At 39.3% G+C, this 13216-nt stretch overlaps 3 protein-coding genes across 3 annotated transcripts; 2 read left to right on the plus strand and 1 right to left on the minus strand.

The window, feature by feature from the left end:
• Nucleotides 1–655: 655 nt before the first annotated feature.
• On the plus strand, nt 656–2654 carry b3galt6 (UDP-Gal:betaGal beta 1,3-galactosyltransferase polypeptide 6). Its single transcript, XM_083534267.1, has one exon. The coding sequence runs from the start codon at nt 982–984 to the stop codon at nt 1984–1986; it is 1005 nt and encodes a 334-aa protein (XP_083390393.1). The 5' UTR covers nt 656–981; the 3' UTR covers nt 1987–2654.
• A 21-nt stretch (nt 2655–2675) lies between these two features.
• LOC310722019 (protein FAM107B) lies at nt 2676–6440 on the minus strand. The gene is made up of 5 exons (XM_083534320.1): nt 6323–6440; nt 5036–5075; nt 4796–4940; nt 3089–3233; nt 2676–2847 (listed from the first exon to the last, which is right to left on the minus strand). Exons 1-5 carry the CDS (start codon nt 6383–6385, stop codon nt 2752–2754), a joined length of 489 nt encoding a protein of 162 aa, XP_083390446.1. The 5' UTR covers nt 6386–6440; the 3' UTR covers nt 2676–2751.
• A 1896-nt stretch (nt 6441–8336) lies between these two features.
• On the plus strand, nt 8337–12206 carry tmem167b (transmembrane protein 167B). The gene is made up of 3 exons (XM_083534331.1): nt 8337–8495; nt 9662–9793; nt 10599–12206. Exons 1-3 carry the CDS (start codon nt 8486–8488, stop codon nt 10679–10681), a joined length of 225 nt encoding a protein of 74 aa, XP_083390457.1. The 5' UTR covers nt 8337–8485; the 3' UTR covers nt 10682–12206.
• The last annotated feature ends 1010 nt before the right edge of the window (nt 12207–13216 follow it).

Here is a 13216-nt window from a genome sequence, read left to right on the forward strand (position 1 = left end):
TTTAGTACGGTAGTATGTATTAATGCAATTATTGTGCAGTATGTTTGCTTATAATATTTAGTACAGTATTATGAAGTTGTACAATTATAATGCAGTATATTTCCCCATGCTGTTTAGTACGGTAGTATCAGGATGTGAAATTACAATGGTGTATATTTAGTGGTGCACTATTATTGTCCATACTGTTTAGTACAATAGTATGAAGGTGTGTAATCATAGTGGACTATATCTGTCCATACTATTTAGTACGGTAGTATGCTGTAGTCTGGTACGCAGCAGTGCCTATATGGATTGGTACTATTTTTTCATACTCTGTAGTAAGTAAGTGCGCTCTTGCCAAGTCCCTGCTAGTCTCCTGCCTGCGTCATCAGTAACCTACAGCTAGCAGCCTCCTGTCAGAGTGGCGCTGTGCACACCGAGGAGAAACAATGAAGAGCTGATCGGTTTTTATCAAAAATACTGACGTGTCTGGCCTTCTGGTTATTTCGTGACAACGTTATTTATTACTCTGGGTACCGAGGGGGAAAAGGCAGGCGGCGTTATTGTGTGTAGGTTTACCAAGCTATGCCAGCGGTGTGCCTGAGTAGGTTGTTAGCCTCAAGCTAACAATGCACGAGAGAAACCTATAACATCAGTAAGTGGTGCAGCGCCTAAATCCCGGGTAAAAGCGAATTACTGCATTTGTGTTTTATATATATATTTTTTTTTTCTACTTGCAAACTGTGGAAATAATCTTTTTGTTGTTAATCTGTATAGTGATGCGGTGCATCCTGACTGTCATTTTGTTTTCAATGCTTTTTATGCACCATCACTGACACTAATGTTTGATTTTCCCAGTCCTTTATGCGGGTCTGTGGGTTGGTTTTGGCCCCAGTGTGAGATTGTGATCTTTTAGCTCCTCCAAATTAATTCCAATTCCGGATCGTAGCCGATCTGAGGATCTTGTTAGATTATTCTTCGTGTAATCTTCTTGAAAGCACCATGAATTTTGTCCGGCTCGTGTGCCGCCACAAGACTGCCCTGGTGCTCTGTGCCCTCTGCTTCTTCGCCACTGTCCTACTCTTCCTCGCCAAATGCACCTCAGAGACATTGAAACCTCCTGACTCGCCCGGCTCCGCGCCACGTGCCCAACCTCGACCAGAGCGTCAAGCTGCACCTTCCGACTCCAAGGAGATCTCGGCTTTCCTGGTGGTCCTCATCACGACAGGTCCAAAGTACACGGAGCGACGCAGCATCATCCGCAGCACCTGGCTATCCAAAAGCGACCCCGATGTGCTTGCTTTGTTTGCGATTGGCACCGAGGGCCTGGTACCCGAGGACATGCGGAATCTCGAGACGGAGCAGACGCGTCACGGAGACCTCTTGCTCCTACCCGAGCTCAGGGACTCCTATGAGAATCTGACGCTTAAGCTGATACACGCCTACTCGTGGCTCGATCAGAAGCTGGACTTCAAGTTCGTCCTGAAGGCCGACGACGATACGTTCGCCCGCTCGGATCTGCTCAAGGAGGAGCTGAAGAGTAAGGACCCCAGACGCCTTTACTGGGGCTTTTTCTCAGGCCGAGGACGCGTGAAAACGGCCGGGAAGTGGAAAGAGAGCGCCTGGGAGTTATGTGACTATTACATACCGTACGCGTTAGGCGGTGGCTACGTGCTCTCCTCTGATCTAGTGCACTACGTTCACTTGAACTCTGCTTACCTGAAAACGTGGCAGAGCGAGGACGTCTCTCTGGGCGCCTGGCTCGCGCCCGTCGACGTAAAGAGGCTGCATGACCCGCGCTTCGATACCGAGTACAAGTCGAGGGGGTGCAGTAATAAGTATTTGGTCACACACAAGCAGAGTCTGGAGGACATGCTTGAGAAGCACCAGACGCTGCAGAGGGACGGACGTCTGTGCAAGGAGGAGGTGAAGCTGCGCCTGTCTTATATTTACGACTGGAGCGTCCCGCCGTCGCAGTGCTGCCAGCGTAAAGACGGTATCCCCTGACTTCCCTGATGATGCTGCTCATATCCAGTGTTATTTATTTATTCGTGGTCCATTCTCGACCAGCCAGCAGCTTACGTGGACTTACATCAGTCCCCTTCTGTACCTGCGAGGGTTTCTCTTATTAAATCCAACATGGATTTGTTCAACATGAAAAAGACAAGACAACCATTGTGGATCACGGTTACAATTTGAGCTACGTTTATTTAATATTAATGATTATTTATTTGGATTGTGCCAATGCCATGTGCAAGACGTTCATGCAAAACTGAACTGGAACAAAGGAGCTGTCAGAATGCTCAGAAAAACAGAAGTGGATTTGTCTATTTGCTTATTTCAGCTGCTGTATACCTTCTTTCCCTTCCTCCAACTCTTCATCGTTTCATTTTTTTTTCCCGACACTAACAAACAGACCCATTGCTCAATTCAATAACGTTATATCTAATTCATCAAGCTCTGTTTATGAAAAACTGTAGCAGGCAATGTTGTGTACATGAGATGTTTTCTTTCTGCCTGTCTGAGATTTTTTTTATGTCAGTGTGCTGTATTAATAACACTTTCAATTGTTACTGAGCCACAGATTATACCTCCATCGTGATACCAAGCGGTTTTTGTTACGCAGTGCATCTGATCATGTAATTTGTTTTATAATAAAATTCTAATGAAATTCCGACTCACTTGAGGCTATTAAGGAGCTTTACAAAAAAACTTTCCTTTAATTAGTTCTACAATTGATTTGGAAACAAAATCCAAATGATTGGGATTTCTTCAGGACGCGCGGACACGTCTGAGGTTGTCCTTCACACGCACAAATTCGGGTACGTTCTTCAGATCCTCTTGTCTCTTCTGTTCCTCCAGTTCATACTGAGGAAAAAGCAGAATGACGGTTAATCATCAGACAAAAGCTCTGTTTTACGTTTGTATACTATGATCAGGTTTATTACGTGAAATGAAAAGACGTAGCTAAATATTGAGAACTTTTAACGCTTTTATGATTTGTATCACGTCATCGTGTGTCAATCTACAACTGCTGTGATATCGTTTCAGGAAGTTGCAGAGGAAATCCATTTTTCATGCGTTAGGATTTGACGAGAGATCTTCGTACCGCAAGTAATCTCTGTCGTCTTTTGCTCAGTTCCTGCTCCAGATCGGTGAGAGGTCTCAGAGCCTCTTCTCTCTCCCTCTGCTGTTCCACCCTTCTGTGCTCCATCACCCTCTGTAGCTCACACTTCTCAGCAGGTAGCAGACCCCTGAATACTCAGCACATCATCACACGCAGGGGGAAATATATATATATATATATACGTACATATACAGTGTATCATTTTGAAAGCACTGCAAATTTAAATAAAACAAAGAATATTGCACAAAACAACTCCTAAACTTAGACTTTAAATTAGTTCTTCATTAAAGCTAATTTACAAGGCCAAAAGTTTATGGACACCCGGGCTTCACTTTCTAATGCTGATTTCAGATCGAGTCTGCAGTTTATTGTTAGAATAGCCTCCATTTTTCTGGGAAGGATTGACACTAGATTTAGTGGTGATTTATGTCCAACTTCTGGCAACCCATCTATTCAAGGAGCTTGGTTTGTGTACAAGGGCATTGTCATGCTCAAGAAATCTTATACGATTGTGGGTTTAGATTTTGTAGTGACAGTTCAGGGGAAAAAACACATCGGTGTAGCTGCAATCGTCCTGCGACAAGTGCTCTTGTTTTATATATTAAATCACTTTAATTTCCCTGATCCTCATCAGCTTCATTTAAGCGTTAGAAGTTATATGGACAAAAGTGTGTGCTTTTTGAACATCCCATTCCACATTTAGGCCCCTTTTGCTCTTCTAATAATCTCCACTCTTTTGGGAAGATGTTCCATTAGATTTGGGTCCAAAATAATGTGTCCAAATATAGTGTCCAAAATAATTGTCCATATAGTTTATAACATTCTTGATTATTTACTCTCAATTGCTTTAGATATGCACTGTGGATGATCTGTCAGGAAATTCAATTAAATTTTTTATATTTACATTATTTTATCGTTCCTAGTAATGTCAAAGAGGAATCTGAAAACCATGGACCAACAGATTCAAAAATATGTTTACATTAGATACATGAAATAATAGTGTTATTTGGGTTACAATACATTGCTTTTTCGGCTCATTCTAAGATAGACTGGCTGCATCATTAAGTAGATCAGATAGCTGAAATATATAGCTATTGGTTTTTACCATCTTAACATTTGTTTATCATTCAGTAGAAAACCCAAAACAGCTTTCTGAGGGTTGAGCTGTTTGGCTTTGGTTTGCCCCAAGTGCTGTGGGTGAGTGTAAATTTATCTGCATCTAAAGCAGCTCAGACAGGAGCCAGACAGTTTTCTTTAGCCCGGATCAGAAGTCATGTCCTGGTTAAGAGGTCGGCCCTGATCCCTGTGATCTCTCTGGACAAGTAATTCACATGCTTTGAGGGCTTATATAGGTGGGTGTACAAAACACTAGCTCGGACTGTCTTGGCATAAATTGTGCCAGGTAGTTGTACAATAAACACCTAACCTTGGGATCAGGTTACAATGTTATGACAATGCAGTTGTGGAACGGTCACATGCTCCATTTTTGCAAAGCTAAGGACATTATAGCATACATACTGTCGATAATGTAGCACTGATGAATTGAATAAACATTGCTTAATGGCGTATCAGGAGGTCTTTGTATAAGCCAAGCTGTGGAGAAGCTTGTGGAGATCCAGAATTATGCAAAGACACTGTAATTATGTAATTTATATTAATTTTAGGGGGGGATTAAAACTATTAGTTCACCATCTGTGGCTGACACGAAGTTCCCGGTGCAGCACTCGGTGGCTCGGTGACTCTAGAACAGGGTTCGACGGTTTCTTGGGCCGAATCAGATGATCAGGGTTTTCCATTATTTGCTGCTGTGCTACAGGTTCAGACCTGGAGTTTTCTGATATATCAACAAAAAAAAAATGTATCTACATAATTTTTTTTCCAGTTATCAGTGGCTTTCAATATGATAATTGAAAGATGAAAAAGAAATACCTGTGTGATCATTTCTCTCTACACCTCTTGGTGAAACCATCTTCGGTCAGCAGACAGAGGAAGCAAAAATATTTAATTGACTGACATGAATCAAGTGGCAAATCAGTCCTGATTATTCCTGTTATCAGTCTTGAGACAATTTCAGCTTGTTTTTAGCCAAAGAATGGTAATAAGTGTGAGATAATGCAGTAATATCAAATCAAACCAATTCGATGGTTCGGTATGGAATTTCCCAGTTATACATATTGGGATTTAAATTCTGAGAACACTTTTTGATAATAAAGCATTTTAAAATGTAAAGGGTTTGTAAACAACTGATTTGTTTTTCCAGATTTTGAACATTTTCTAGATCCCTGTTTAAAAGTTAATCGCAGTCCCGATATTGACCTTTTCAACTCCACTGTACAAAAGCTCAGATTTTCAGCGAGTCTAATCCCTTCCACTGAAGCGCCTTTTCAGGTCGACACGGCGATGGACTTGATCATACATGGTTTATCAGGTTTTTATACAAACCTGTGGACTCTGTAGCAGCTTAAGTGTATACTGTCATTAAAAGTGCAATAATTCTACTTCTACAGGATATTGCTAAACCAATGTGTAAATAGAAGATTAGTATTTAATTAGACGGGAGAATTTTCATTCATTTCCTTAGGATTTTCACTGGTCAGTTTGATCATGGACTTGTGGAGCAACTACAAATGATCAGATCTCATTATATAAGTTCACATTAATTTAATAGACTTAATGTGTGGCACAAGTAGAAAAACTACTTAGATATGATACTTCAGTGAAAGTAGAAATGTTTTTTTTGTGCTGAGTAATTATAGAAATGGAAAATGGAAAGCTCAAAGCAGATCCTGGATGATTTAAAAGGATGAAATCCCAATAAGATTAAATAGGGGAGTATGTCTTATTGAAAATGCACTCATGTAATGACAGAAGATTAGATCGCTGATTCCAAGGTCGAAATAAAAAATAGGAGTAAAAATGGACATGTCAGAGTAGAAGTATTCAATGTCAATAAATCTACAATAAAAATATTCCTACTGTTCATAATTCCACTTTAATATTGTGAAGCCAAGAGCTAGAGCTATCCATTTCTCCATTTGCTAAAAAAATAGTCAATCTCTACATTAGATAATATGAGATCAGGTCATTTCTTAACTTTTTTCAACAATCATATTTCATATGTTCAATATTGCATTTCTTCCATGCCGAACGCATTCTACCCACCCGATTTAATTCTATTGCATAACCCAGCTCAGCATGGATCATAAACGTGCTTACCTGCGGTACGTAGTAAAGCAGCATACTCTTTTTCAGTAAGGAGCTAGTTACTCTAAAGCACATGTAAACACCAGTACAGACACAATCGCTTGTCGGGGGTTCGAGCAGAAATTTTACTCAGCATTTGCACGTAATGGCATTAGCCATCTAATCACACCTCTGGCAGGGCATGAAATGGGTCTTGATCAGATTTAAGACAGAGCAGATGGCAGTCTGGAGCACAGCCATTGTAGAATCTTTAGATCAAATAGGTTGCCGAATGTCCTTTTAGAGCCATCAGTACTGCTATTTAGAATAAGAATTTCCGAAATATTATATTATATAAACCACTAGTTTTTGCTATGTTTAACCCATTAATCTATTTTCTAAATAAAATTGCATGATTATTTAATATATTATATGTAAAAGCTTATATTTCGATATAGAATGCTTTCGTAACATTCCTAGGCCTCCCTGCATGCATAAGGCAGTGCCACTGAGCACCTAAAGCAAGGACATTGGATTTGCTCTCATGCAGAAACGGCGGTGTGGCTCAGACTAAGACGGACACACCTGGGCAAATTGCCATGCACACTGAAACAGTGGGTTACAGAAAACAAGGAGACAACAGCTGACTTCACAGTGTGTGATCTTCTGTATGCCAAGAAAGCTGTCTATGGTCTTGCCATGTTCCTTAAAACATGATTAAGCATGAGGAGAACACAAATGCATTGCGCTGTGATGGTAATGTGCTGCGGAGATTCTAATGCCGTATAAGAGTAGTTTGTAATGTGTGTATAAGCCACAGATTGGTGTCTTTTTAATGCTTTCAAAACCAAGGACATATATTTTACTATAGAGCAAGTTCCCTCACTGGCCACTTTAATAGAAACACATGGACAATTATGCAACAAAATGCATACAATTCTGCAGATACTAGATTCAAGGTCTTCAGTTAATGCTCACAACAGGCAGTGCGAATTGATAATCGAGCAAACTGCAGCACAAGAGTGTTGATGAACTGTAGCCTTGGATTTCTGAGATCCTCAGGTTCATGCGAGACAAAAAAAAAAAAAGCCAATGTGACCTTCTGCTATTGTGGACCCCCCAATTGAACCATTTAAGGCATCTTACTGTATGATGCTTTTCAGTTTTCTACGGATGTAAAGCCCTTCCTTCAGTTCAACCAGTTGGATCATTCCTCTGTGTCCCCTATCATTAACAGGGCATTTCTGTCTGCAAAAAACACTAGTTACTTTGTTTTTTTGTACCATTGTTGGTAAAATCTAGATGCAAATGTGTGTGTGGAAAAACTCAAGGATCTCAGCAGTTTCTAAAATACCCAAACCAGCCTGTCCAGTTACCACAACCACGCCCATGAAGGAGTCACTAAGAACAAATCCCGACCCCTATTATTCTGACACAATATTTACATTATCATGAATCTCTTGACCTGTATCTGCGTGGAGGGAACTCGGAGGTAGCATGTGTTTTATGATAACAATTAATGATATGATATTGGAAAGTGGTAGCTCAGCGGTTAAGACTCTGATCAGACTTTTGGCAGTTAAGGCTCCAGCGTTGACAAGCTGCCACTTGAGCAAGGCCCTTAACCCTCTCTGGTCTAGGGGTGATGTATCATAGCTGACCCTGCACTCTGACCCCAACTTCCGAATATGCAGGGATATGCGGAAAAAAAAAATGTAACCGTGCTGTAAAATGTACATGTAAAAAATAAATGAATCTATCTTTAAACAACAGAAGGCTGATGGGAAATTACCAATGGGCAAATTGAGACCAAATGGCAGGAAAAGCAAGACTTTGTCTTATATTGATGATTACATAAATAATAGTATGCGAATATCAGTACTTCAGTACTCTAAAGAAAACCAGTCGTCTGAACAAATTTCATTTGGATTTTTTATTTTTTATTTTAATTTTTTTTTAAAGAAACATTTTGGCCAATACTCCATGTAACCGGTAGGTGGTGGTAATTCATCAATTTCTTATTTATCAAAATAAAACGCGATTTTTTTCCCACAATTCCGTTCTACCCGGAAGTTTCAGCCCTTGTTGCTCTTGTTGATGATTTGGAATGGGCGCTGATCATGGGTGGGAAATAGAAACCATTTAGCCCTATCTTGCTTCTTCTGCACTCGGAAAAAAAACCGAAATCACGCCACCATGACAAACGGTAGGTCCGCTGTCACCACATTATCGATATAACAAGCTACCATTATTGATAAGCGGCCATCAGAGTACAGACAAGATCCATAGCTAATAAGCGAACAAGCTAACTTTAGCCTTGTAGCTAAGGCTTGGATGTGGACGTGGCTGAATTTGAGACTCCCGGAGCGTTCACACTGTATATTGGTTCAAATCGCATTAAAGAAAAAAAAAAAATAATAACAATAAAGGACTTTTTCTCGATCTGAGCAGAGCACGTCACCTGGACTACAATGTACACAGATAACCATCTTAAACAAGTCTGTTTATCTAATGTAAATACAGGAAACCATACTGTAGTTTCTTAATCTGCCCCCTTTATTCCATAAATACCCCCATGCATCTCAGCAGTAGAGCAATTATGAGCTCATAGAATCCCACCAGTTGTCAGATTGGTTTTATTAGTACTGTACCATGTCATGTAGATTTAGTGATTGTCGCATGAATATTTTAATATCTTTAAATGTCCTCAATGTATGCGTAGTTTCTCTTTCACATTCTTATTTTTTAATGATTATTTATATTTAATAAATGTTTACATGCTGTTTTTTGCACCTCTCGACTGCTGCTACTGCTGTTTTTGCACTGCATTGTGTTTGTTTACAAATACTCTTTTGTTTATAGTTCTTTATAGTCCTCTTTTGCACAGTACTGTATAATCAGAGTATACACTATGTTTACTAGTTGGCTGCAATCTTTCACCTCTACAGGACCTGTACATTTCCAGGACCCTGAAGCAGGCAGCTAGGATTGTGGCTGGTTCTCAGATTAGACACACATTTTTAGAGTCATGAGCAGGAAGCTGCAGTCCATCAGAACTTCATTAACAATACCAAGAACCCACCATCATCTCTGATCTGCCTCTATGAACATTAATATTATATATGACATTGTCATTTCATATGTGTTACATTAACGCAATCAAATAAGACTACTATATTTCCCCCGTGCACCTTTAGAGTTATTTAGAAAATTGTATTGTTTGCACTGCTTTACTATTACATACCCTGCACTAATTGTGCATTCGATGCATTTATCTTTCTTTTTCAGTTTTTTATTTTATATTCCTAGTTTTTATAGCACAGAAACTCCTTGTACATGAAACTCTTGGCAATAATTGATTCTGATCCACAGTGTACTCCTTCGACGGCATCCTAGTCTTCGGCCTGCTCTTCATCTGTACGTGTGCGTACCTGAAGAAGGTGCCTCGCCTCAACAGCTGGCTCTTGTCTGAGAAGAAAGGGGTGTGGGGCGTCTTTTATAAAGGTGAGAATCTCTCTTCTGTTTGCCTTTTTATCCTTAGGGATTGTCATTTCCGTGTTATGATCTACAGGGGAAAAAAAGACAAGCATTCGAAGAAGATTAGAAGATTTGTGAATCCTTACCTTTTTGTAGTAGCATAGAAAAACCTTTTTACACGAAGAAAAAAAAAAAGCCTGGAAGAAAAGAATCAGGTTGCTGAATAGAATTGAATTGCATTACATTTTACCTGACACTTAAAATTAAATAAAATCCTCACCAGTGAATTCTAACATGAAATGAACAATGCCGTGTTTCGTAAGTGACTTTCAGAGAACATTACGCATCTCTTTGTGAAATTGAGCTTTTTTTGCGTGTGAGAGCGTCAGCAGGAGATTATGTGGTAGAGGTGTACGGAATCTATTGGGAATTCCTTTTCTGCTCTCGGGCACGTGTTGCAGTAATGCCACACTGAAATGCAATTGCGGTCGAATCACTGTCATGCTGATTGGTGTGGTTGTAATCGGAGAGCGGAAAAAAAGGTTCAGAGTGTGTGAACGTCTTAAAGAGAAGCATTGCTCTTTTTCTATTGTATGTTCTTAGTGTCTCTTATATATCTAAAATATAATACAAGTGCTAATTTGACACAAAAGGTGTGCACATATATATATATAATCTTTTAATGTGTTTATAGTTTGTCATTTTTAACGGTGTATATTAACTCTGTCTGTCTGTCTGTCTGTCTGTCTGTCTGTCTGTCTATCTGTCTATCTATCTATCTATCTATCTATCTATCTATCTATCTATCTATCTATCTATCTATCTATCACAGCGGCGGTAATCGGGACCCGGCTTCATATCGCCGTGGCGCTCTCCTGTCTGGGCATGGCCTTCTATCTGGTCTTTTTGAAATGACACCGATCTCCCCGGCTTATGGACACTGTTTGGACGTTGAGGCCTGGAGCGCCATTGGGAACGCCGTACAGGAGAATCCTTCCACCAGGACACACACAGAGACACATTCCTACTTCCTTCCTGTTTCTCACGTTGTAACCATTTTGTCATCATTTTTTCCTCTTTATATGATAATTTGTCTTCGACTCGAGCTGGATGGAGATGCATCTAAATGAGTGTAAAGGAAGAAATGATTACAGCACTTGGTGGTTCCAGGTTTTTATTTGTCATGGTTGAACATGAAACGGTGTACAAATAATCAGAAAGACTGCAAATTGAGTCACTTTTGTAGACGCAGTGTGTTTAACATGGCTGTCGATTAACTTTTTTAGTTGGTCATAGAAACAACGATTCTCAGTGTCAGTAATGTCCACATGATGCCATGACACTTTTTTTTTTTTTTTTTCGGATACATACTTAAACAGAAATGAAGAAAATTTTAAATTCTCATTGAGGCTTTAGTTATCTGGTCAGTTTGAATAAATCAGATAAACTGAGACAACAGGGAAAGTGTGAATATGCTTTTTTTGCGCGAATATGCAGGTTTTTGTGGCGCGGATATCGTATTATAATCGAGATATTCTCCAGTGCAGGAACATCAGTGCAGTGTGAAGTTGTTGAAGGTTGCTATTTGTAAATATATTATACGAGATAGTATATAATAAATAATATAATATTCAAAAGATCTTAAAATTGGGATTAGATTTTTTCCCCCTTTCTTTTCTACAGCAATAATTAATAAGCAATCTGTCATCTTATTTAGACTTCTGCTAATCCGACTTTCACGATTGGATCCCCGCTCACTAGTACTTATCGCATAGTCAACGCCAAACCGGTCCTGGTTTTGATACCGACGTGCGGATTCGATCCTCACACCTGCAGCCTGTCACCTGAGCTCAAATCAATCATTTTAGAACATCTTTTAGTTGTTGTTTTTTCACATTGTGCTTCTGGAGCAGTAATGCTGGGTGTCAAGTGAAACAGTTTTGGTATCCTTGTTGCATTTTTGTATTTAAATCAAATGAAATAAAGAGCATTTACCATTTATATGGTTGAATTCTCCATTTTGATTGGTCAGATCTCTGATGGATGCAACATGAAACAATGGCCTCAGGACAACTTCGCGGTTTGAAACGGTTCTTGTAGTAATGAGTTATTCACAGAAAATAGGAATTTGAAGAAAAAAAAATGGAGAAAAAGCTGCAGCATGCTGTAAGAAATGTATCTGACGTTTATTGAAGGAGTCTCCAGTTTCAGTGCTTTATCACAGTGTATAGGTAAAGATATTTTTTCCCTGCAGCAACGTGTATGGAAGGAGGATGACGTGATTTCTTTGTACTTTCCTGGTAACAGGTTGCATTTTTTATCTTCAAGAGAATGGATGGAGCGACTGTTTACAGCTTATAATATAAATGATAAGAGGAGCTTGTTCTCACAATGTTAAATGTAACTAGAAATGGATAAATAAAATTCATAAAAATGAAAAGTAGGATGTGTCTCTTTTTTCTTTTTGAAGATGTTGTAAGAGGAAAGAGGTTGTGGTGTAAAGAAGAATAAAACTTGCCATGCTGGTATGTTATTATGGGAGAAGAAAAATCAGCTATGAAGTGGAGGGACATCAGGCGGTTAACACATTGGGATCTTTCAAATCCTATTTCCATTTAATCAAAAATGCTCAGAAATGACCGTTTAATTTTATTTATTTTTTTATTTGTTTTTTTTTTTAAAGGTGTTAACATGTATGATGTAATACATGCACCATAAAGAAGATTCTGTGCAAGAGAAAGTAGAAAAGAAATAAAAGTGGGTGGAGAAATGTATAATGCAATTAGCAGACTGTATTCATTTAAGGAAAAGGCACTGAAAAGCATCCTATTGCTTGTCTTTCTTCAGATTTATAGGAATTTAACCCTGGTTTTTTGTCAGGAGCGAATGTATTACTCCACTGTATTGCAGTTCTTTTTCCATTAGTGTGTTACAGCAGTGTTACACTGTAATGCAATTACTATCTGGGCACAGCACCAGATCTGTGGTTATAATCAGATTACAGACTGCACTGAACCCTAAATCGCATGTTGATGAGTGTTTCTATGACTAAGAATATTTACAGCTCATACAGCATGACGTATCTGTAGAGTGACAGTATTTTTTAAACATTGCATAAGATACAATTACACTAATCTGCCACAAGATGGCGGACAAGTAAAGTCGGAAGTGACGCATAGCAACTGCATGCGAGAAAAACACCGATGGCAAACAAATGCCATGCAGTAGTTAATGAAAATTCTAAGTAATTTCTGAGCAACGCGCGCGCACACACACACACCCACACACCACTTAAGTGGACGAAGCACGAATCAGAGAAGGTGCAGTTACACAATCAGGGCTGCTTCATCCGTAAAAAGTGTGTAAGGATCCACTAAAATACACACAGTTGGTCATGAGTGATCTAATACCAATTTTACATATTAGTTTGTGCAGAAGCGTTTTGTTTGC

Source organism: Silurus aristotelis (assembly GCF_946808225.1).
Source record: "Silurus aristotelis genome assembly, chromosome: 28".
Classification (NCBI taxonomy): Eukaryota; Metazoa; Chordata; class Actinopteri; order Siluriformes; family Siluridae; genus Silurus; species Silurus aristotelis.

Bases quoted from the DNA above. Each gene is read 5' to 3' on its own strand.
- b3galt6 (XM_083534267.1), top strand. From the start codon at position 982: ATGAATTTTGTCCGGCTCGTGTGCCGCCACAAGACTGCCCTGGTGCTC.
- LOC310722019 (XM_083534320.1), bottom strand. From the start codon at position 6,385: ATGTGCTTTAGAGTAACTAGCTCCTTACTGAAAAAGAGTATGCTGCTT. The intron at 5,076-6,322 runs GTAAGCACGTTT...TGCTGACCGAAG, and splicing joins TGCTTTACTACGTACCGCAG to ATGGTTTCACCAAGAGGTGT. The intron at 2,848-3,088 runs GTACGAAGATCT...CTTTTTCCTCAG, and splicing joins GACGACAGAGATTACTTGCG to TATGAACTGGAGGAACAGAA.
- tmem167b (XM_083534331.1), top strand. The intron at 9,794-10,598 runs GTGAGAATCTCT...TATCTATCACAG, and splicing joins GTGGGGCGTCTTTTATAAAG to CGGCGGTAATCGGGACCCGG.